At 38.9% G+C, this 17,286-nt stretch overlaps 1 protein-coding gene across 2 annotated transcripts; it reads right to left on the reverse strand.

Annotated features, from left to right (window-relative positions):
* Window positions 1-450: 450 nt before the first annotated feature.
* Window positions 451-17,056, reverse strand: znf507 (zinc finger protein 507). Of its 2 annotated transcripts, none has more exons than XM_042340359.1 (7): window positions 17,010-17,056; window positions 8,981-11,373; window positions 7,962-8,079; window positions 6,449-6,563; window positions 4,672-4,776; window positions 3,470-3,604; window positions 451-2,406 (listed from the first exon to the last, which is right to left on the reverse strand). In XM_042340359.1, exons 2-7 carry the CDS (start codon window positions 11,366-11,368, stop codon window positions 2,019-2,021), a joined length of 3,249 nt encoding a protein of 1,082 aa, XP_042196293.1. In that variant the 5' UTR covers window positions 11,369-11,373; window positions 17,010-17,056; the 3' UTR covers window positions 451-2,018. The 2 variants fall into 2 exon arrangements, with proteins under 2 accessions (XP_042196293.1, XP_042196294.1); XM_042340360.1 differs by lacking the exon at window positions 451-2,406 and adding an exon at window positions 2,928-2,966.
* Between the last annotated feature and the right edge of the window lie 230 nt (window positions 17,057-17,286).

The following is a 17,286-nucleotide window of genomic DNA, read 5'->3' on the forward strand; positions in this document are numbered from 1 at the left end:
TTCGCAGCTAGGATGTTTGAAAATGAACAGTGAATTTAATGGGATATCATAAGCTTCTTACTACTGTTTAACTCAGGTTCCTGCATTAAGAACAAATCATTTATTATTTATTTTATATTAAAAAGCTGCATTTACTCCATATCTTAGTTTGCTGACATATGTGACACTAACCGATTTCTGTGTCTTGTTAAAACTAAATCCATCACTTCAAATAGTTCTTAATAATAAGTCAATTACATGATTCATTAATTTCCTGATTTCAACAAACTGCTACAACTATGTCTGCCATTAGCCACATTGCTCATTGGCCCCAAATTCCAGCATTTAGTATGACCATTTAGTTTTAAAAACTAAGATTGTGCAGAATTTTGAAAATTCTTTTAGAAACTGATTTTCGATAGTTCTTAAAAAAAACAAATGGCACCTTTCATGTTGGGAGGACATCCTAAGGCACCGGATAGTCAGGGATTTGGACCCGAGCCGAGGGCTGGGATCAGGAGGTGCGGAGCGCAGGTTGGGTAGAGAGTAATAAGAAACAGTTTGTACATAATCTTAAAATCTTAAAACAAAATAGCCTTTTAAATTAAGACTAGATATTTTGGGGGAGCTCTCCTTTCTAACTCATCAGGTCATTCAGTGCAGCAGTCCATATAAAAATAAGGGGAAAGCATTTAACCAACAAATCAACATTTTATATTCAAGATTTTGAGCTTTTCAGTCAAGTTTTAATAAAGGACGTGTTTTAAATAACTCCTTTAAATTCATAAGGCTGGATTTATTTAATTTCCATTAAATCAACTTGCTAACAATATTCTCTTGATGCGAGATACCATACTATCACCAAGCCCAGGATAAATCTATGAAGGACCAGATGCTTCTATAGTTATTAATCTTTTAGTGAATTATTAACTGGTGATTGAATGCACAAATGAAACAATAATAATAAATATTATGATTATTACATTTGTGTGTTCAATCACTAGCTAATAAATATTATTATTACACAACTGTAAATGTATATACTCCCTTTACATGTTGGCACCTAGAGATCTTCAACGAGAAGCATCAAAGCTCTTCTGTGGTTGTTCCCAGATCTTCAAAATAGATATTAAATAAAAGTTACAGTAAATGTGCAATCTCCTTAAATAAAATTCTAAATGTCAGTCTACAATACAGCTGGAACAAGGACAGATTTTCAATTTCCTTTTGCACCGATTTGAAATGTGTGAAGTTTGTACATCTATAATTTCTAACAATAATGTTTAGGAAATAAAGGTATTCACAAAACAGTACGAGAATCAAGTTCCAGAGAACAAGTACAAGCTCATCTTTTATGTACAATATAAAAAGTGTGCTTTCAGTAAGTAAGGGATGTGTTACACTCCCCTTTCTTTGTGATAAAGCATATTATCATCAGTTGATAATGAGTCTGCTACCCAAGGTATAAGTGAAAAAATAATCATTGTCGATTTAGAATAGAATCCCTTGGATATTTGCAGTACCACCCAAAGCTCTGAAGATTGCCTTTGTTCAAATTCTAAATTTATGCTGCCATTTAACAAGGACAGACCTTCAAGTCAACATTCGCCTCTTTTCCTTGTGTTTGAATGAGTATGCTCAGTGACAAGTTTATAAAATAGCACCCTGAGCTGTACTGTATTCTTTACTGTCGTGTAACAGCTTGTTCCTGGTAACAGCAGAAAACTACATGCATAAATAGAAAAATAAACACACACATCATCCCTACCCAAAACTAATATTTAGAGCCACAGGAAGGAAATAAAAACTAAAATAATTAATGAGACTTAATTTCTTCTGGTCATGTATTGGTAAATTGTTACTTGTGGTAAATCCTCACTAGTGTAATGTTGGCAACAATAATAAAAGAACAGCTAAATAAATTAAATTTGTTCTGTCAATTTTTTTGAACCGTTGATATTCACTTTTTCAAGCTGTGGTTTATTACTATCCACAAAAACAAGACACTGTACTCTGAAATTATACTTTGCAGGCTGGATCTAATCAGTACTGCATTGCTCAGTCTGGGAGCAATGCTCCTTGTTCAAAATGATGTTAATGATCTCACCCTCATGTTCTTTCATGTGATCCATCAATAGCTCCTTACTGGTGGATTCAAATCCACATATACAGCAACAGAATAGTAAGACACAGTACTCTATGCCAGCTCGAGCCTGGCTTCCACTTTTTCCTGATGAATTGGAAACATTTCTATCTGGGTTTAAGATTTGAAATTTTTCAAGGCTTTTAGCTTCATCAGTAATGTGGCCTACTGTTTCTGGAGTTGACACAAGTTTCTCAGAACTTTGAGAAAGAGGAAGAACAGGTGGCGGAGAAGCCGTTTCTTCAACATCCTCAACTACAGATTTCCTTTGAGGCTCCTGATACCTAAAACAAATGTCAAGATTATGTTAAAATGTACATTAAATTAAAGCCACTAAGCAAGGTAAACGTTATTCAATGTGATCTTATTATTACGATGAAAGCAGAGGTTATTGTCTAAAAGTCTTTATTTGAGCACGTTGGACCCTCTCAAAGCAGGGTATGCTAAAATTCACAGGCTGAATGGTACCTGCAGCTCTATAGGACATAGAAAATCAACATGTTTTTGTATTTGTACATCACATGCAAATATTATCCCAAATCCATACACTGCATACAGTAAATACACAGCAATAAAACAATTCAATATACAATCTAAAACAATGCTTGTATTTTATTAGCTATAATGTTGTGAAAATCTGGGATTTGTGATGAATCTTAATTACATGAGTAGAATTGTATTCTATTTTGTTTGGAACAATTATTTTCATATAAAGTAGATTCAACATGATCCAGCATCTCTGGTTGAGATGTTGCTAAGATCATGGATGGAATTCACAAATGTTCACTGATGTATATATATGTCTGGGCTGTAACATTGGATTCATGTTTTGATAAACGTTTTCCTGGAAAATGAATGGTCTTGGTGTCAATATTAATAATATTAATAATCCTTGCATATGTAGTGCTTTTTACGTCTTCTAGACATCTCAAAGCGCTTCACAGAATATACTGTAAAGTGAATTGACTGTATATTTGTGGGCGAAACGCAGCAACCAATTGAACACAGCATTAGTTAAATAGTACATGGTGTGTAGTCAAAATGGGTTGGATAGATCAAATTGCCTTTTCTTGTTATATTTTAATTTTATCTGCAAATGTAATAGGATTAGCAGCACAAAGAGTGAACAAATATTCTATAAGTACATATTACACATTTCATGCTTGGGATTGGTGTAGAGTTCAAATTGAAGCATGTAACCACTGCAGCCTGGCACTGCCACAGCTGATTAAAGTGCTCTATGGTATCAATAGATGCAATGTTTAGTTGTTCCCTTACATCAAGTGTCCACAACAAAGAACATTATATTATCAAGGAAGCTTTAATTATACTTTACTCTATCCTCACCTGCTGCTTTGGGAAATGGCTTCATTTATGGCCTTATTCACCTGTTCATAATTATAATTTTGGTCACTTGCATGTTTCCACATATGGGACTTCAAAGATGGAGGATGGCTACACACATAACCACATAGAGAGCACCTACCAAGAAGTAAAGCAAAATAGCTTAATGTAAATTTTTGTTTCCAGCCAAATATATATAGGATTTATAAATAAAAAAAACAAACCTGGAAGCTTTGCAATAGATTAACTGGAACTCACACATCTAAATTGCACTTTTAACATTCAAATTGGTCTATGCTTGCTGGTCAAGTTTCACAAATTGGTTGCCAAGTACAGACGCACATCAATAGCAGCTGAATCAAAGCATGTGGTTCAGACCTGCTAGCTGTCTGTACTCGCTGAAAGGAAGTACATTAATGCTAGATAGCAATTATACTTTTGTTTTTCAGATATGAGTAAATGAGAATGCATTTACATAAGACATGTGCAATATGCGAGGGGAAGGGTGAACTGTTATATCCCTTTGAAATTAAGTGATTTTGGTTTAATATTAATACGCAACATAATATTTGTTGATGAATAGAATCTGATTGATGAATACATTTAGCCCAAGTTCAAGCTTCAAAATATAATCAGGAATGTCTTGATTTTACCGAGGTAATATATTAAATGTATCAGCCAATTAAATTTGGCCATATTCTCTATGGAATACTGCAGTAGAAACCTTCAACACCACATGCACAAGCTCACCATCAACAACTTATTTCCAGAAGATTATCTAAACAGTACTTTTCTGATTCACTAAAGAATATGGCTTCACATAATACAAATGTCTACAGGCAATGGCTGTAAAACATTTTAAACGGAGTTTAAAAACTGTAAAAATCTTTGCAATAACACAATCATTTCAGCAGGAGAAGAAAATGCACAAAGACTGTAACATAATTTTATTTGGTAACTGCAACTCTTCCCATCCCCTAAGCAACCAGGTTATACCTTGAATAAACTCGCATATGCCTGAATTAAAACTAATCCCATTATCTTTTTATGGATGGCTTCCTTTCTATTGAGTTTTCTTTAAGAAAAACAAGGACTCCAACCGGAAGTAATAAATCAAGGCTGTAAATGATATAAATATCTGAATTAAAAGATCTGAATTTTTCCAGCACTGTTGCTGAATTACTGTTGTTTTACAGATTACTTACCTGTATTGATCCAGAAGCTGAACTGCTTGCTGTTCCTGTGGGTGACGCCTCATGTGACACTTTAAGCTGTTCATATTTGTCGTGGCAAAGTCACAGTTACTGCATCTGTAAAGGGATCAGGAAAAGAATGTAAACAAGATTTTGCTTTTGGGAAGGGAAAAGGATTACATTTTTATGCTCATTAAAGTGAGGAATGTTTAGCGTTTGGCAAAATGTCTGAAAGCTCTTATTATTCAAATCAATTATCTTTGCAGAAGGCCTAATGAAATGTTTGTGGAACATGTGAGTAAGCTCCCCTTTCAAAAAGGATTCATCACAAATAAAATAAGAATGTGTTCTCGTTTGCATAAAAATTGCCTGAAATTGTACTGGACATCACACTGACTTCATGGCTGCCAGGCCCCATCTGGAACCTCATCGAAGTGACATTTCTTCCAGTAAATGTTGCTAGATGATTATTCTACAAGTGCATCATAAATAAGTCTGATCCTATTCTTACACACTTTCTATCAATGGTTTTGGAGTATGATCAAGAAACACTGATTGATGTAATCATTAAAGAGTACTGATACAAATTGTAAAGAAGTTAAAACTAACCTTGAACTTGTTCAAATTTAAAAAAAATATATTTTTTATTTGGAAACACTGAATTATAAATAGTTCCAATGTTTTGAAGACTTCACAATTTATTTTCTAATAAACATTACTACTGGGATTTTCTTCTTGCTAGTGCCTTGAGGCTCAAATATAATCCATTTGTGGTGCAAATGAGTAATAATACAATTTCCAATACTATTAATATCACAAGATTAGTTTTAAAAAAATGCACAATAGATTTGGGTTCAGTTGTTGTGCGGGAAGAGAAATGACTTATTTATCCTGGTTATGTTGGAGAACACAGTTATTCATTTGGAAGATAATTAGATAGTAAATAACTTTCTTCATCTAGTGCCTTGCAACTGCCTGAGCATTAAAGCAGAACAACTGAAAACTGTCCAACCAGTCTGAACAGTGTTATTAGTGTGTTACTTTCTGTCACAGTAAATATGATTGAGTCAAACTTTTGCCTCTCTCTCCCTCCCCAATACATCCTTGTTTCAAACAATATTTTATTCAGTTTTCTTTTAACACTCTGAAAACAGCACCAAAGTGCAGAAAGTGTGAATGGAATGAACTCAAAGGAAAAAATGTGTGATCTCATCCCATCAGGAGATACATAAAACATTCTGAATGATGATAAATATCGAACAGGCTGCACAACTTCCTGTGAATTTACCTACTTGCAGCTAATTGACAACTCTGTGTGAGGCTCCTCTCAAACCACTGCCATGAGGCATTGGGAAATAATTGTGCCAAATAAATCTCAAATGAGCAACAGTAAACAATCTCAAACACACAGCTTTTCTCCAGCCCTAAGATGAAAGAGATTCTACCAATTTTATGCTTGCCCCGCCCAATTTACAGATTTCTCTTATTATTTCTAACCAAAACATAAAATGCAATTCCTCACATTTCCTCATGATTGAAGATTAGAAACTTGTTTCTGGCCACACAAGTGTCTGAAACTATTTCAGACCTCAAACATTATTGGTTCAGTCAGCAAATCAAGATGCCTGAGGATATCTTAGAAGTGATACCCCATTTCCAGTTGATATCCGGTGCCTTGGGACGTCCTCCAGACATGAAAGGCACTATACAAATGGAATTTGTTGTTGTCGTAATGTGCTGATACGCACATTACGAATAATGGGAAAGTATCATTAAGCACATCACTTACCTGTAAGGTTTATCAGAACTGTGGATTCTCCGGTGGTTTCTTACACCAACATATGTCGAACTAGTGTAGTCACAGACATCACATTTGTACAATTTCTGACCTGTTAATAGTATTCCTAGGCAAAATAAGTAGGATTAATATGTGCTCGGCTGGAATACCATCATCTTTTTCAGTACAATGATCATGTAGTCGAGAACTGATTATTTGCACTAATTGAAACTGGCATCAATGTGGATAAGCAAACCGTGCAGATAACGGGCATTACACAAAATTGGCTACATTTCTAACTAAAATAGTTTGCATGTCTCTCTAACACTACACAGTAAAAAAGACTGTTTAACACTTTTGCGACAATGATTTTCACACTATTGTGCTCATGTACATAGTTGCTACGAAGTTGTCCACATGCTTGTTAGAATCACAATTTTAGATCATAGTATCCTTAGAAACTTCATGCACATTTTTAACTGGTATGTAGTAGGCCCGTGCCCAAATTCTGATTCCGAGGCCAAACCTTGGTCAGATGTTCAGTTAATTGGCATGCTGATAAACACTACTTTGCTTTATCCATGAAGTAGTTAAAGATGAGAAAATAGCAACAAATTAGCTGCTTCTTGATGTGTGAATTGTAATTCTCAATATAATTCTGAAGTATTTTAGTCCTTCCCAAGCTCAAACTACACTCAATAGTAAACGTCTTCAAATGTCTCATCTTGTCATTTTGACAAATCCACAGATAAGGAGACACAGTAGGCTGTCAACAAAGAAAACCCCTGAACGGTTTTGGAGACTATGAAATCTCAGTGGAACTATTAAAAAGGCTGCTGGCAACAAAGCTTTCAATCAATTGCTCATCTATTTAGAATAGGAAAAAAAATACTCTTTGGAGAGAGATAAAAAGAGTGCAATCCTGCTTTTTTATAAATGGAGGAAGGATACACAATCACACTGTTAAAATAATGAAGACATTACCCCCATCAGTTGACAATGGTACTCAACTGTACAACAGCCTTTTTAGCACCACAAACTTGCTGAAGTGACTGCCCCACTCCCCAACATGATCACATCAAATGTTTATTCTGAACAGGAAAAATGCCTACCCTCTATTTATACATACTAAGAGATATTCATAATCAGTATCTTGGGATATCCTCCCAACATGAAATGTGCTACATATAAATGCAAATTTGTTGTAGATATAAGGCATTTCACTCTAAATGGAGAGCTTAAAAGTGCACAGTAGTGTACTAGTGTTATATTCTGGCTCCAGATACAATATACAACATAGAAGAACCTATCTGATTACAAGAATAGTGATAGGGACTTCATGTTGTATGGCTACAGAATTCAACTAAGCATAAGACTGTTTTATCCTGGTGGAAACTGTGTGACAATTGTAGACATGGTCTGTGAGTAGCAGTGTTTGCCATCTGATTGAATAATGTAAATATTTAATTAGCAGTCTTATCATGGGGTGTGCAATCTTATCATTCACATGAACAATTTGCATTACCCTCTTGTGTGCTCCTGGATTCACTTCCTCTCGTTCCATCAGCATTTTCATCATTTGTTTCCGCTGTTGAGATGTCGGAGAAACTGTGCTGTTCACGCTCATGGTTCCGTAGTTGACTCTGTCAGAAAAAAACACCCAGTAATGTCAACAAAGCAACGAGCCATACATTTACATAGAAAGAATCTAAGAGATAGAATACCAATCTACAAGCATTTTGAGGGGAACTGCTAACCTCATTGGACAATTTGCACATACATTGTAAATGGTCAAACATAACCAATTAACCCTTTGAGCACTATACATCTCTTGCAGTAGCTTTCAAAACCCAATAATGAATGGAAATCTACAACACAGCGGCCATTTCCCGATGCCAAATAAAAACACAAAGCCATATGCTTAATTTACAGGTTGTAAGCTACTGGAAGTCTTCAATGACACTACATATATTTAAGGGGCAATGGCAAAATAAAGTTTCATAAATTAAAAGCTGGGCCAGAACTTATTTTGCAGAGGTTCCAGCAAACATCTAAATAATCTTTAAATAATCATTAGAAAGGGAAATCATTCAAAAACATACAGCTAATGGCTTAATTGGAGGCTTTTTCTGATCTAAAATTCTAATCAGATTATTATGATTTCTCTCTCACATCAAACTGCCATATTGCTCGAAAAGGCATTGAACATACTTTACAATATTAAATTCACCATTCAGAAATATTAAGCAGTGGTCAAAAAGTCCTATTTAAGAAAGTAGGATATCTATAAAATTTGCAATTACAGTAAAATTGTATCCTGTTTTTACATGGTGCCAGGGACACACAAATCATGACAACTCAAATTACACCTCCATCAACCTCACATCCATAGCGCAGATCTATTGAGCCATTAAGCGTGAATGTACTGTTGGTGTGTAATGCCATTTGAATTAAGCATTGCATCATTATTTTAGTTTCTACAAATGCTCAGTGCGATGCACATTTCGAAGCAGCGAAACGATTTTATTTGAATACCCACTTTACCTTGTAATAAAAGGTTTCGTTACATTGCTTGCAATGGTACATCCTGGTCTTGCAGTGGTTAATCATATGGCTCTCGAGCCCATTGCTGTCTGCGGCAATGTGGTCACAGATAGGGCACTGGTAAGGCTGCCTCTGCCGGTGCACTCTTAAGTGCTGCTTGATGTATCCTTTGTTGCTACTGCTATAATGACACAAGCGACAACAATAAGGCCGTTCTGTGTTGGGGATGTACTCCACCAGATTATTTGCTGGTGAACTCAGATCACTTGAAGGTTGACATTGAGCATTATCCTGTAATTCCTTTAGGATATCTTCATCGGAGGCATTTTGATCAGTTCGTTCCCGCAATTTTTCAATTACAGTGAGTAGGGACATGCTGATGCCCATTTTGACTGGTACTTCCGAGAAGCCAGATTTAGCCTTTTCAAGTTCCAAGCCAACATTTGCTGCATTCCCGGAATAGCCCTGACTTGGTGGAATAGAAGTGCCAGCTTCCAAATTCCTCTGCCCTGCATCTGGCTCAGGAATTCTTGTGCTGGGTCTAGTTAATTCGGGCGCTCTTGTTGGTAGTGCAACCAGAACTTCAGCAGCCAATGAATGAAGCCGCAAAGATTCAGAATTGGTTCTCCTTCGCACCGGTGGAACGTTTTCATCGACTGCGGCAAGGTTAGCAGATTTTAAGCCATCGTTATTATTTTCCTCATCATTCCATTGCAGGACAGCTGCTTCTACTTTGGCTGCCCTGACATCTTCTTGATACGTTTTGACAGAATCCTCGTAAAAGACCATGCAAGACTTTTCAGAGATAAGTCTCTTCTCAACTTCAATATCTGGCTTGATCAGAAAGTGTTTTTCTGGGACAGTATCTCCAGCTCCCGGGACACGCTCCACTATAACGTTGACGTGCCCTGCCTTGTTGGAACTGCAGTTAATGATTTTCTGTGCAGAGGAAAGAAGGCTATCGGAAATTGTACTTTCCTGTTCACAATCCAATAACAGAGGCTCTCCCACTAGAATTTCTTCAACTGTAAGGGTGGGTGCTTTTGAGTTGTCAATGCCAGAATCTTTTACAGCACCATCAGAAGGGAAAGATTTGCAATCAAGCGAGTCTGCTATCATAACTGGAGCCACAGTACAGAACTGAAATTGATTAAGCCCGGCGCAATGTACATTCTCTGGTTTGTCTGTTGGCGAAAGAACAATTATTGGCTCATCCTCATGGGATGTGTGGCCTGTAGTTGAGAGTCCTGAGACAGCAGACTCACATTCCTCTTCAAAGATTGGATATGAACAATCAACTTCACCAGCATGTTTCCATGCATGCGTTTTTAACATTCGCTGGCGATCACAGGCATAACTGCAAATCAAACACCTATACATCCCATGCTGGTCAAATGTATACCACTTTCTTGGGCCTGGTTCAATGCTCAATCCAACATGTCTGGATTTTGGGTCATTGCTATCTATGCTGCCAATGGCATTTGATCGTAATTGCTGCTGTATCTGTGGCAGCAGCTGTTTTCTCTGCATCTCTGCTTCCTCAAGATGTACCCAAATATGAGCTTCAAGTTCCTCTTGCCTTTTGGAAATGAAACAACACTCAGAACACATCAACACCACTTCATCTGAATTGCCGTGCTGTTCAAAGTGCTCCTTTAATTGTAGAAAAGTCAGGGAACTAAACTTACACAAATTGCACTGGTACCGGGTGAGTTTCTTGTGCAAATCTTTGTGAGTTACAAGGTCTTTAGATATTGTGGTAGCAAAGTTACAGCTTTCGCATGTATAGATTTCTGTGCTGCCATGACCACGTAAATGTTCATAATACACAGCTTTCTCTGGACTAACAAACTCACAGAGGAGACAGCAGAAGTTTTTTGAAATTTGTGTTGTTGCTGCAGAGTTAGGAGGTCTCACATCCAGTCTTTTGCAACTCTCAGGCAGACTTTCTGTTATAAAGTACACTTGGTTAACAGACGGCTCGTTGTTCAGTGCATCCATGCTTGTGTCCACCGATTTCTTGGCTGTTGTATCACAGTTGTCACTATGTTCAATCCCATCAACACTTTTCCCATCAACAGAAGCATTTACGTATGGTCTCTTTTGACCAGCTATAGAACACTGTTTTGATCTTCCTTTCTCCACTATCTTACTCAACTTTTCAATCACCTGAATTAACGAATTTGATCGCTCCATTTTTGAAACGGACACTTCGCTATCTACAAACGAAGGAACTGCTAGCTGTTTCAGAAGACGTCCATCACATTTGTATTTTGTTTCATAGTCATGGTTTTGTAGATGAGACTCTCCAACAGCCTTTGAGAGAAGAACACTGTCCTGGCAGTTGTTGTGTTGCACTAACACGGCAATACTGCTAGATGCTTGCATTATACCTTTTTAAAAAAAAGTAAGTTAAGATATAAATTTTTAAAAGTAGAATTATTATATTTCTTAAAGGATACATGTAAACAGAACCATCTCAAGATTTTGCAAACTCTTCCTGGATTATTCTATGTACTGCATCATATTTGAATCTTACACTCATTGCTAAGAATACTAAATAAGATCTTGGTTCCATTTAATTAATAGCCTACAGTGCCTGCAATTTTTGTGTGTGTGTGTGTGTGTGTGTGGTGGGGGGGGGGCACAGTGGACTGCCAGAGGTGCTGTCCTTCAAATGGACATTAAACCAAACTTCTGTCTGCATTTTCAGGTGTTAAAGATCCCAAAGCCTTACTTGTAAAAAGGAGCATTTCTTGGTGTCCTAGCCAACTGCTCCCCAGATGAAATTGTGCATTTCACTTCATGCCCTTGTGGGACATTGCTGTGCACAAATTGGCTGCCATGTTTGCCTACCAAGATACAGTCATTGCGCTTCACAATAAAATCCTGTAAAACGCTCCATGTCTCAATGATGTGATAAAACTAAATTCAAGGATTATTTTAAAGTAGCTTCCAACGAATAAGGATTAGCACAGCACACATGCTAAAGCTGCATCTTAACCTCCTCGAAATAAAAACTGATATATTTTGTACCATGTCTGAAAAAATACTCCTTCCAGTCCTCACTTTTCGCATTTCCATACTTCTGCCAAAAAATAATTTCCTGTGTAAATGTCTTTCGTTTCTATTTGTTAAATGTGCATGACATATGAAATGTTTTGTAAACTTGGCTCTGCAACTTGTCTCTGCAAGATAGCCAGGAACAAAGGCTGCCTGTTGGAATCTTTGACAGCTTTATAGGCACTAACAGAACTAAATGCAGCAAACACAAATCAAATTTCCAGTCACTGACTTCTTCTTTATACCTCAATAATCTCTTTTAAAGAGCTTTTATTGATGTTATTACGAGTGGAAATGCAAATCACAACAGATTCCCATCAGTTCAAAAGAAAAAGTTCTGAACTAGCAAGTTGTGCTTTTGCATCCCAAAGTCACTTAAAACGTATTTACTGTGGCCATGAGAGTTGTCAGTTTCTAGTTGTGCTCCAAATGGGAGTGCTAATGTATCAGTAATAATAATACTTGCATTTAGTACAGTGGCTTATCGTGTTAGAAGGATGTTTCACATGATTTACTGTGAAATGGAGTGACTTGTGTATTTGTAGACAAACATAGGAACACAATTGCATCCAGCAATATCCCACAAACAAGTGAGTGATCAATTTTATTTGGGGGAATTGTTTGCCAGGACACCAGGAGAAACTCCCTTCTCTTTTCGCCATGGGATCTTTAATGTCCATCTGAATAGGCTGAGGAGACCTCAGTTTAACTTCTCATCTGAAAGGCACCTCCAACAATGCAACAACTCCGCATTGGAGTGTCAGTTTAGACTATGCACTATTCAAATACCACAATCTTCTGACTCAAAGGCGAGTGAAGCCAGAGCCAAGATGATACACCAGGCCAGTACCAGGCAGTAGAAAATATTTCCACTTTTGAGACTGAGTATCAGCACCAAAACACAACTGTCAGATATGGCACAACCAGGTAGGTAATAGATTCATTCTGCTGTATCCCCAAACTTACTTTAATGACAACCTTAAATGAGCAGTCATGCCCCTGTTCCATCAATAGATTTTTTTTTCCATTTTTTCCATTGTGGTGCCGAGGGAAACCCTACACTGGACAATTAGTGCTAAATTATGGCCAAGTTTGTGTTTCAGATTTTCACCCAAAAGGCTGAGCAGCCGAACCTAAATTGACATGCAACATTTACAGTCTAAGACTTTCATCTGATCAGTCTGGGCGGGTCTGAAACACAAATCCCAGATTTAAAAGGACCAATCTTTAATTTACAACAACAAGATTACATTTATATAGTGCCTTTCACGTCGGGAGGGCGTTCCAAGGCGCTGGACAGAGTACAGCATTTCAGACCCGAGCTGGGGTCGGGGGGGGGGGGGGGGGGGGGGGAGGGGAGGGCATGGTCAAAGAGGAGGGCTTGAGGTGGGGCTGGAGGAGGTTAAGGAGGGGGCGAGGCGGAGTGACTGGGGAATGGAATTCCAGAGGTTGAGGGCGGAGTGGCTGAAGGCTCTCCCGCCAATGGTGGGGCGGGTGGGTCGGGGGAACGTGGAGCAGGCCGGAGCCGGCTGAGCGGAGGGAACGGGCTCTGTATACAGTTCTTTCTTTGAAAGCTCAGATTCTAACTCCTGCTAATCAGTCACTATAAAAACGTTTCAACATTTGCGCTTAGCATGAAAATTAACAACCTCTTTTAACTCGATCTTCAATATCCTCCATGCAGCTTTAAACAAATAAGTACTTCTACAAAAGACGTTACTGCTGCATTCATTAAATACCTCCCATTTTTAAAAAAAAATTGTGAAGATGGAAACATTTTAACCGTGCAGAGACTGAACTAATCTGGCCAATCAGTGCCAGATTAGTTGCAGTGCTCAACTCGTTGTTCCACTGAAAAATACAGTAATGAGCTACATGTATGGGGTGGGGATCAGAGATGAAGGAAAGATGCTGAAAACTTAAATCATGTGACAAAACTCCATGTTTCAATCCTTAGGTTTGGGAATAACAGGTGTATTAATTACAAGGCCAACTCGTTATCTGCTAAATGTTTATGTGAAAAATATACTCAAAAGCAAGGGTCTTGTCCTGAAACACTTATTTATTAAACATTCTTTTAATGGAATCTGAAGTGCACAAATGAACTTGTGTGCTCTAAAGGTTTCAGAGGCTCATTCTCTAGTTAAATAATTCTGACAAGTTCAAATTTGACTTTAAGGCAAACATAGTTCAGGATCAGCTATGTGCTAATAGTTTAATATTTGTTCTGGCATTAAATACTCTAATATCCAAATCTTTCTATTAAGCCACTATGTTAAACATATTGATTTTTCAATCTCAATATCTCAAAGTTGCAGTTGCAAGATTTAACTCAACAGCCGAACACTTGAATCAAGATTTCGAGCAAGCCTGAAATTCAGCATTGCAAATTGTTGAACTTGCCCCATTAAAACATTATTCACAGAAGGCATAAGATTCTTATTATTAATTAACAGCCAATGGTTCAGATACATACTCTGAATTCACTCCGAGTGTCAACGGTGTCAAATGACTAACAGTAAGAGCTAAATACATGTGCACAGAGTTCGGATTCCAATGATCGTAGCCTCTATTACTCCCTTCTTGAATGTAGAAACTTATTCTGACATTCAAAGTTCTTTTTCAACAATTACTTTGGAATTACTGTTGGTAGAATTGCTACTTCTATTCCAACAATCTGCAAAATTAAAACAAAGGTGCATAATTTTGCTGCTACTATGACAGGCTAATCTTCTTGTTTACAACAAGAAGAACAAGCAGCTGCAAGTTTTCACTCAATCACCTGCAGTAGTAAGGAACATGGAACAAGCCATGCCCGGAGTTTCAGGCTAAAATTCAAACTTACTTAAAGAACCCAGCAGTTATTACACAATATTTTCTAAAAAAAGCAAGATTGCCATTGTTTTCCTTCAAAAATTACATTTCTACCTTCACTCAAGGAGCTGTGTACAATATCCTGGGTACAATCTACCCTGCAGGTTCTCAGCTTAATGACCATTCTCCACAAATTGGCTTTCACAGGGCATTTGGAGTCCTGTAGCTCAGTGGTTAGAGCACTCGTCTTGCAAGCGAGACACCTGGGTTCAATTCCAGGCAGGGCGAAACCTTGGGCAAGTTTCCTTACTCCACACGTCTAATAATAATCCCTCTAAAACCAAAAACAATAATAAATTGGTCATTTACAATCTACGACTGTGGGACATTGCGGTGCGCAATTGGCTGCCGCGTTCCCCCACAAATATACAGTCAATTCACTTTACAGTGTGTTCTGTGAAGCCCTTTGGGACATCCTCCCAACGTGAAAAGCGCTATATCAAATGCAAGTATTATTATTATTATTGCAGTCCATATGACCACTGGAGAAATCAATTGTACCACACCTGTTGTTATCTTCTGAACTATTCATCTTCAAGCTCCATATAGATAATTTCAATTGATCTTTACTAAACCACGCTATCAGGGAAGCCTGAATATTGCCTTTCTGAAAAGATTTGGAGTCAGTTTTAGGTTTTTGCAAGATAAAATGTAACTTTGTGGTAGGCAAATATTCACTGTAGTTTTTAACCAGTTGTTCTCGCTCAAGCAAGTAAAAAGGCTAGAATTCGACCAAGACATTGTGAAATAAATTAAAACCCAAATATAATAATGAAAATTCAAATCTCACTGGCTTTCAAGAAAAAAACTTATTGGTTCTGTAATTAGAAAGCTAGTGAACTCAATTCTGCTACTGTTTTCTCTCTTCAAAACAATATAGCATATGTACCTGCACAATACTCTGACCGGAACGATTTGCGCTGCTATTTATCAAATCAAGTCAGTTCTATATTGGGGTCTTATTCTATGTTGTGAACACTTCCTGTCACTTTTGATACACATTTTCTTCCAGAAGGCTATCAAGTATTACTAGAATGTTGAATTGCAGTGTGGAAAGTTACATTTCTCAACGGCAGCTTGTATGTAAAAAGCAACGCTGCAGGCAATAATGTGGTAAAAGGGGGTACTAAATCAAGCTGGGCAATTGAATTGCCAGCATGGCAGGATGTGCTAGCACGAAACTCGGTAGTTCAAATGACGTTTGTTAAAAATAAACTACTTGCTGGTGGTGGTAGTGGTGGAGGGAGGAGGAGGAGGAGGAGGAGGAGGTGACGGTGGGGGGGGGGGGGGCGGGATGAGAGAGGAGGACCCCAACAATTCTGAACCGCTTCTCTACGCCGACCACATCCACAGACGAGAATCAGCGGCTTTTGATCTGATCTCTCCCCGAGCTCAGACTAACATGCAGAGGGTATAACCCCCGCCCCACCACACACACAGACACATACACACTGACACACACACACAGAGACGCACAGACACACACAGAGACACACACACACACACATACACACACACACACAGACACACACACACATAGACACACACCCACATAGACACACACACACACAGAGACACAGACACACACACAGAGACACACACACACACAGAGACACACACAGAGACACAGACACACAGAGACACACACAGACACAGAGAGAGACGCACAGACACAGAGAGACACACACAGAGACAGACACACAGATACAGAGACAGACACACAGACACAGAAACACAGACAGAGAGACACACACACACACACAGACACAGAGACACACACAGACACACACAGACACAGAGACACACACACACAGACAGACAGACACACACACACACAGACACAGAGACAGACACACACACAGACACACACACAGACCGCCCGCTGTCACACACAGCACGTCAGTGTCAGTCAAGTCATTTCCAGGCAGAGGCCGTGGTCCCCGCAGGAGCGGAGAGGAGGGACGGGGAGGGGAGCGCAGGCCCCCGAGCCTCGCCGCGGGAGTGAGGGGCAGCGGCTCCCGCCGCGCGCTGTGACAGCCTGAGGGGGCGCCGCGGCCGCCGGGGTTTTGATCTCAAACACTCAACGTTTTACCTGAGGATCGCGCTCCTCCGCTCGGCCCGAGTATGGCCACGAGCCACGGCTGCGCGCATGCGCCAGCTACCAGCTCTCGCGACGTCCAGGGAACGGGGGGGGGGGGGCGTTCACTGCGAGACTTCGGGCAGATGGGCGGGGCCTCGATGGGGATGGGCGGGGCATCGAAAGGGGGGGAGAAGCCCCGCCCCTCACCGATAACTCCGCCCCCTCAAGACAACAACAACAAAGGGCTGGACAGTCAGGGTATCCCCATCGTCCCTTAATCCCTTTATCC

Source organism: Callorhinchus milii, unplaced genomic scaffold (genome assembly GCF_018977255.1).
Source record: "Callorhinchus milii isolate IMCB2004 unplaced genomic scaffold, IMCB_Cmil_1.0 Scaffold14, whole genome shotgun sequence".
In the NCBI taxonomy this organism is placed as follows: domain Eukaryota; kingdom Metazoa; phylum Chordata; class Chondrichthyes; order Chimaeriformes; family Callorhinchidae; genus Callorhinchus; species Callorhinchus milii.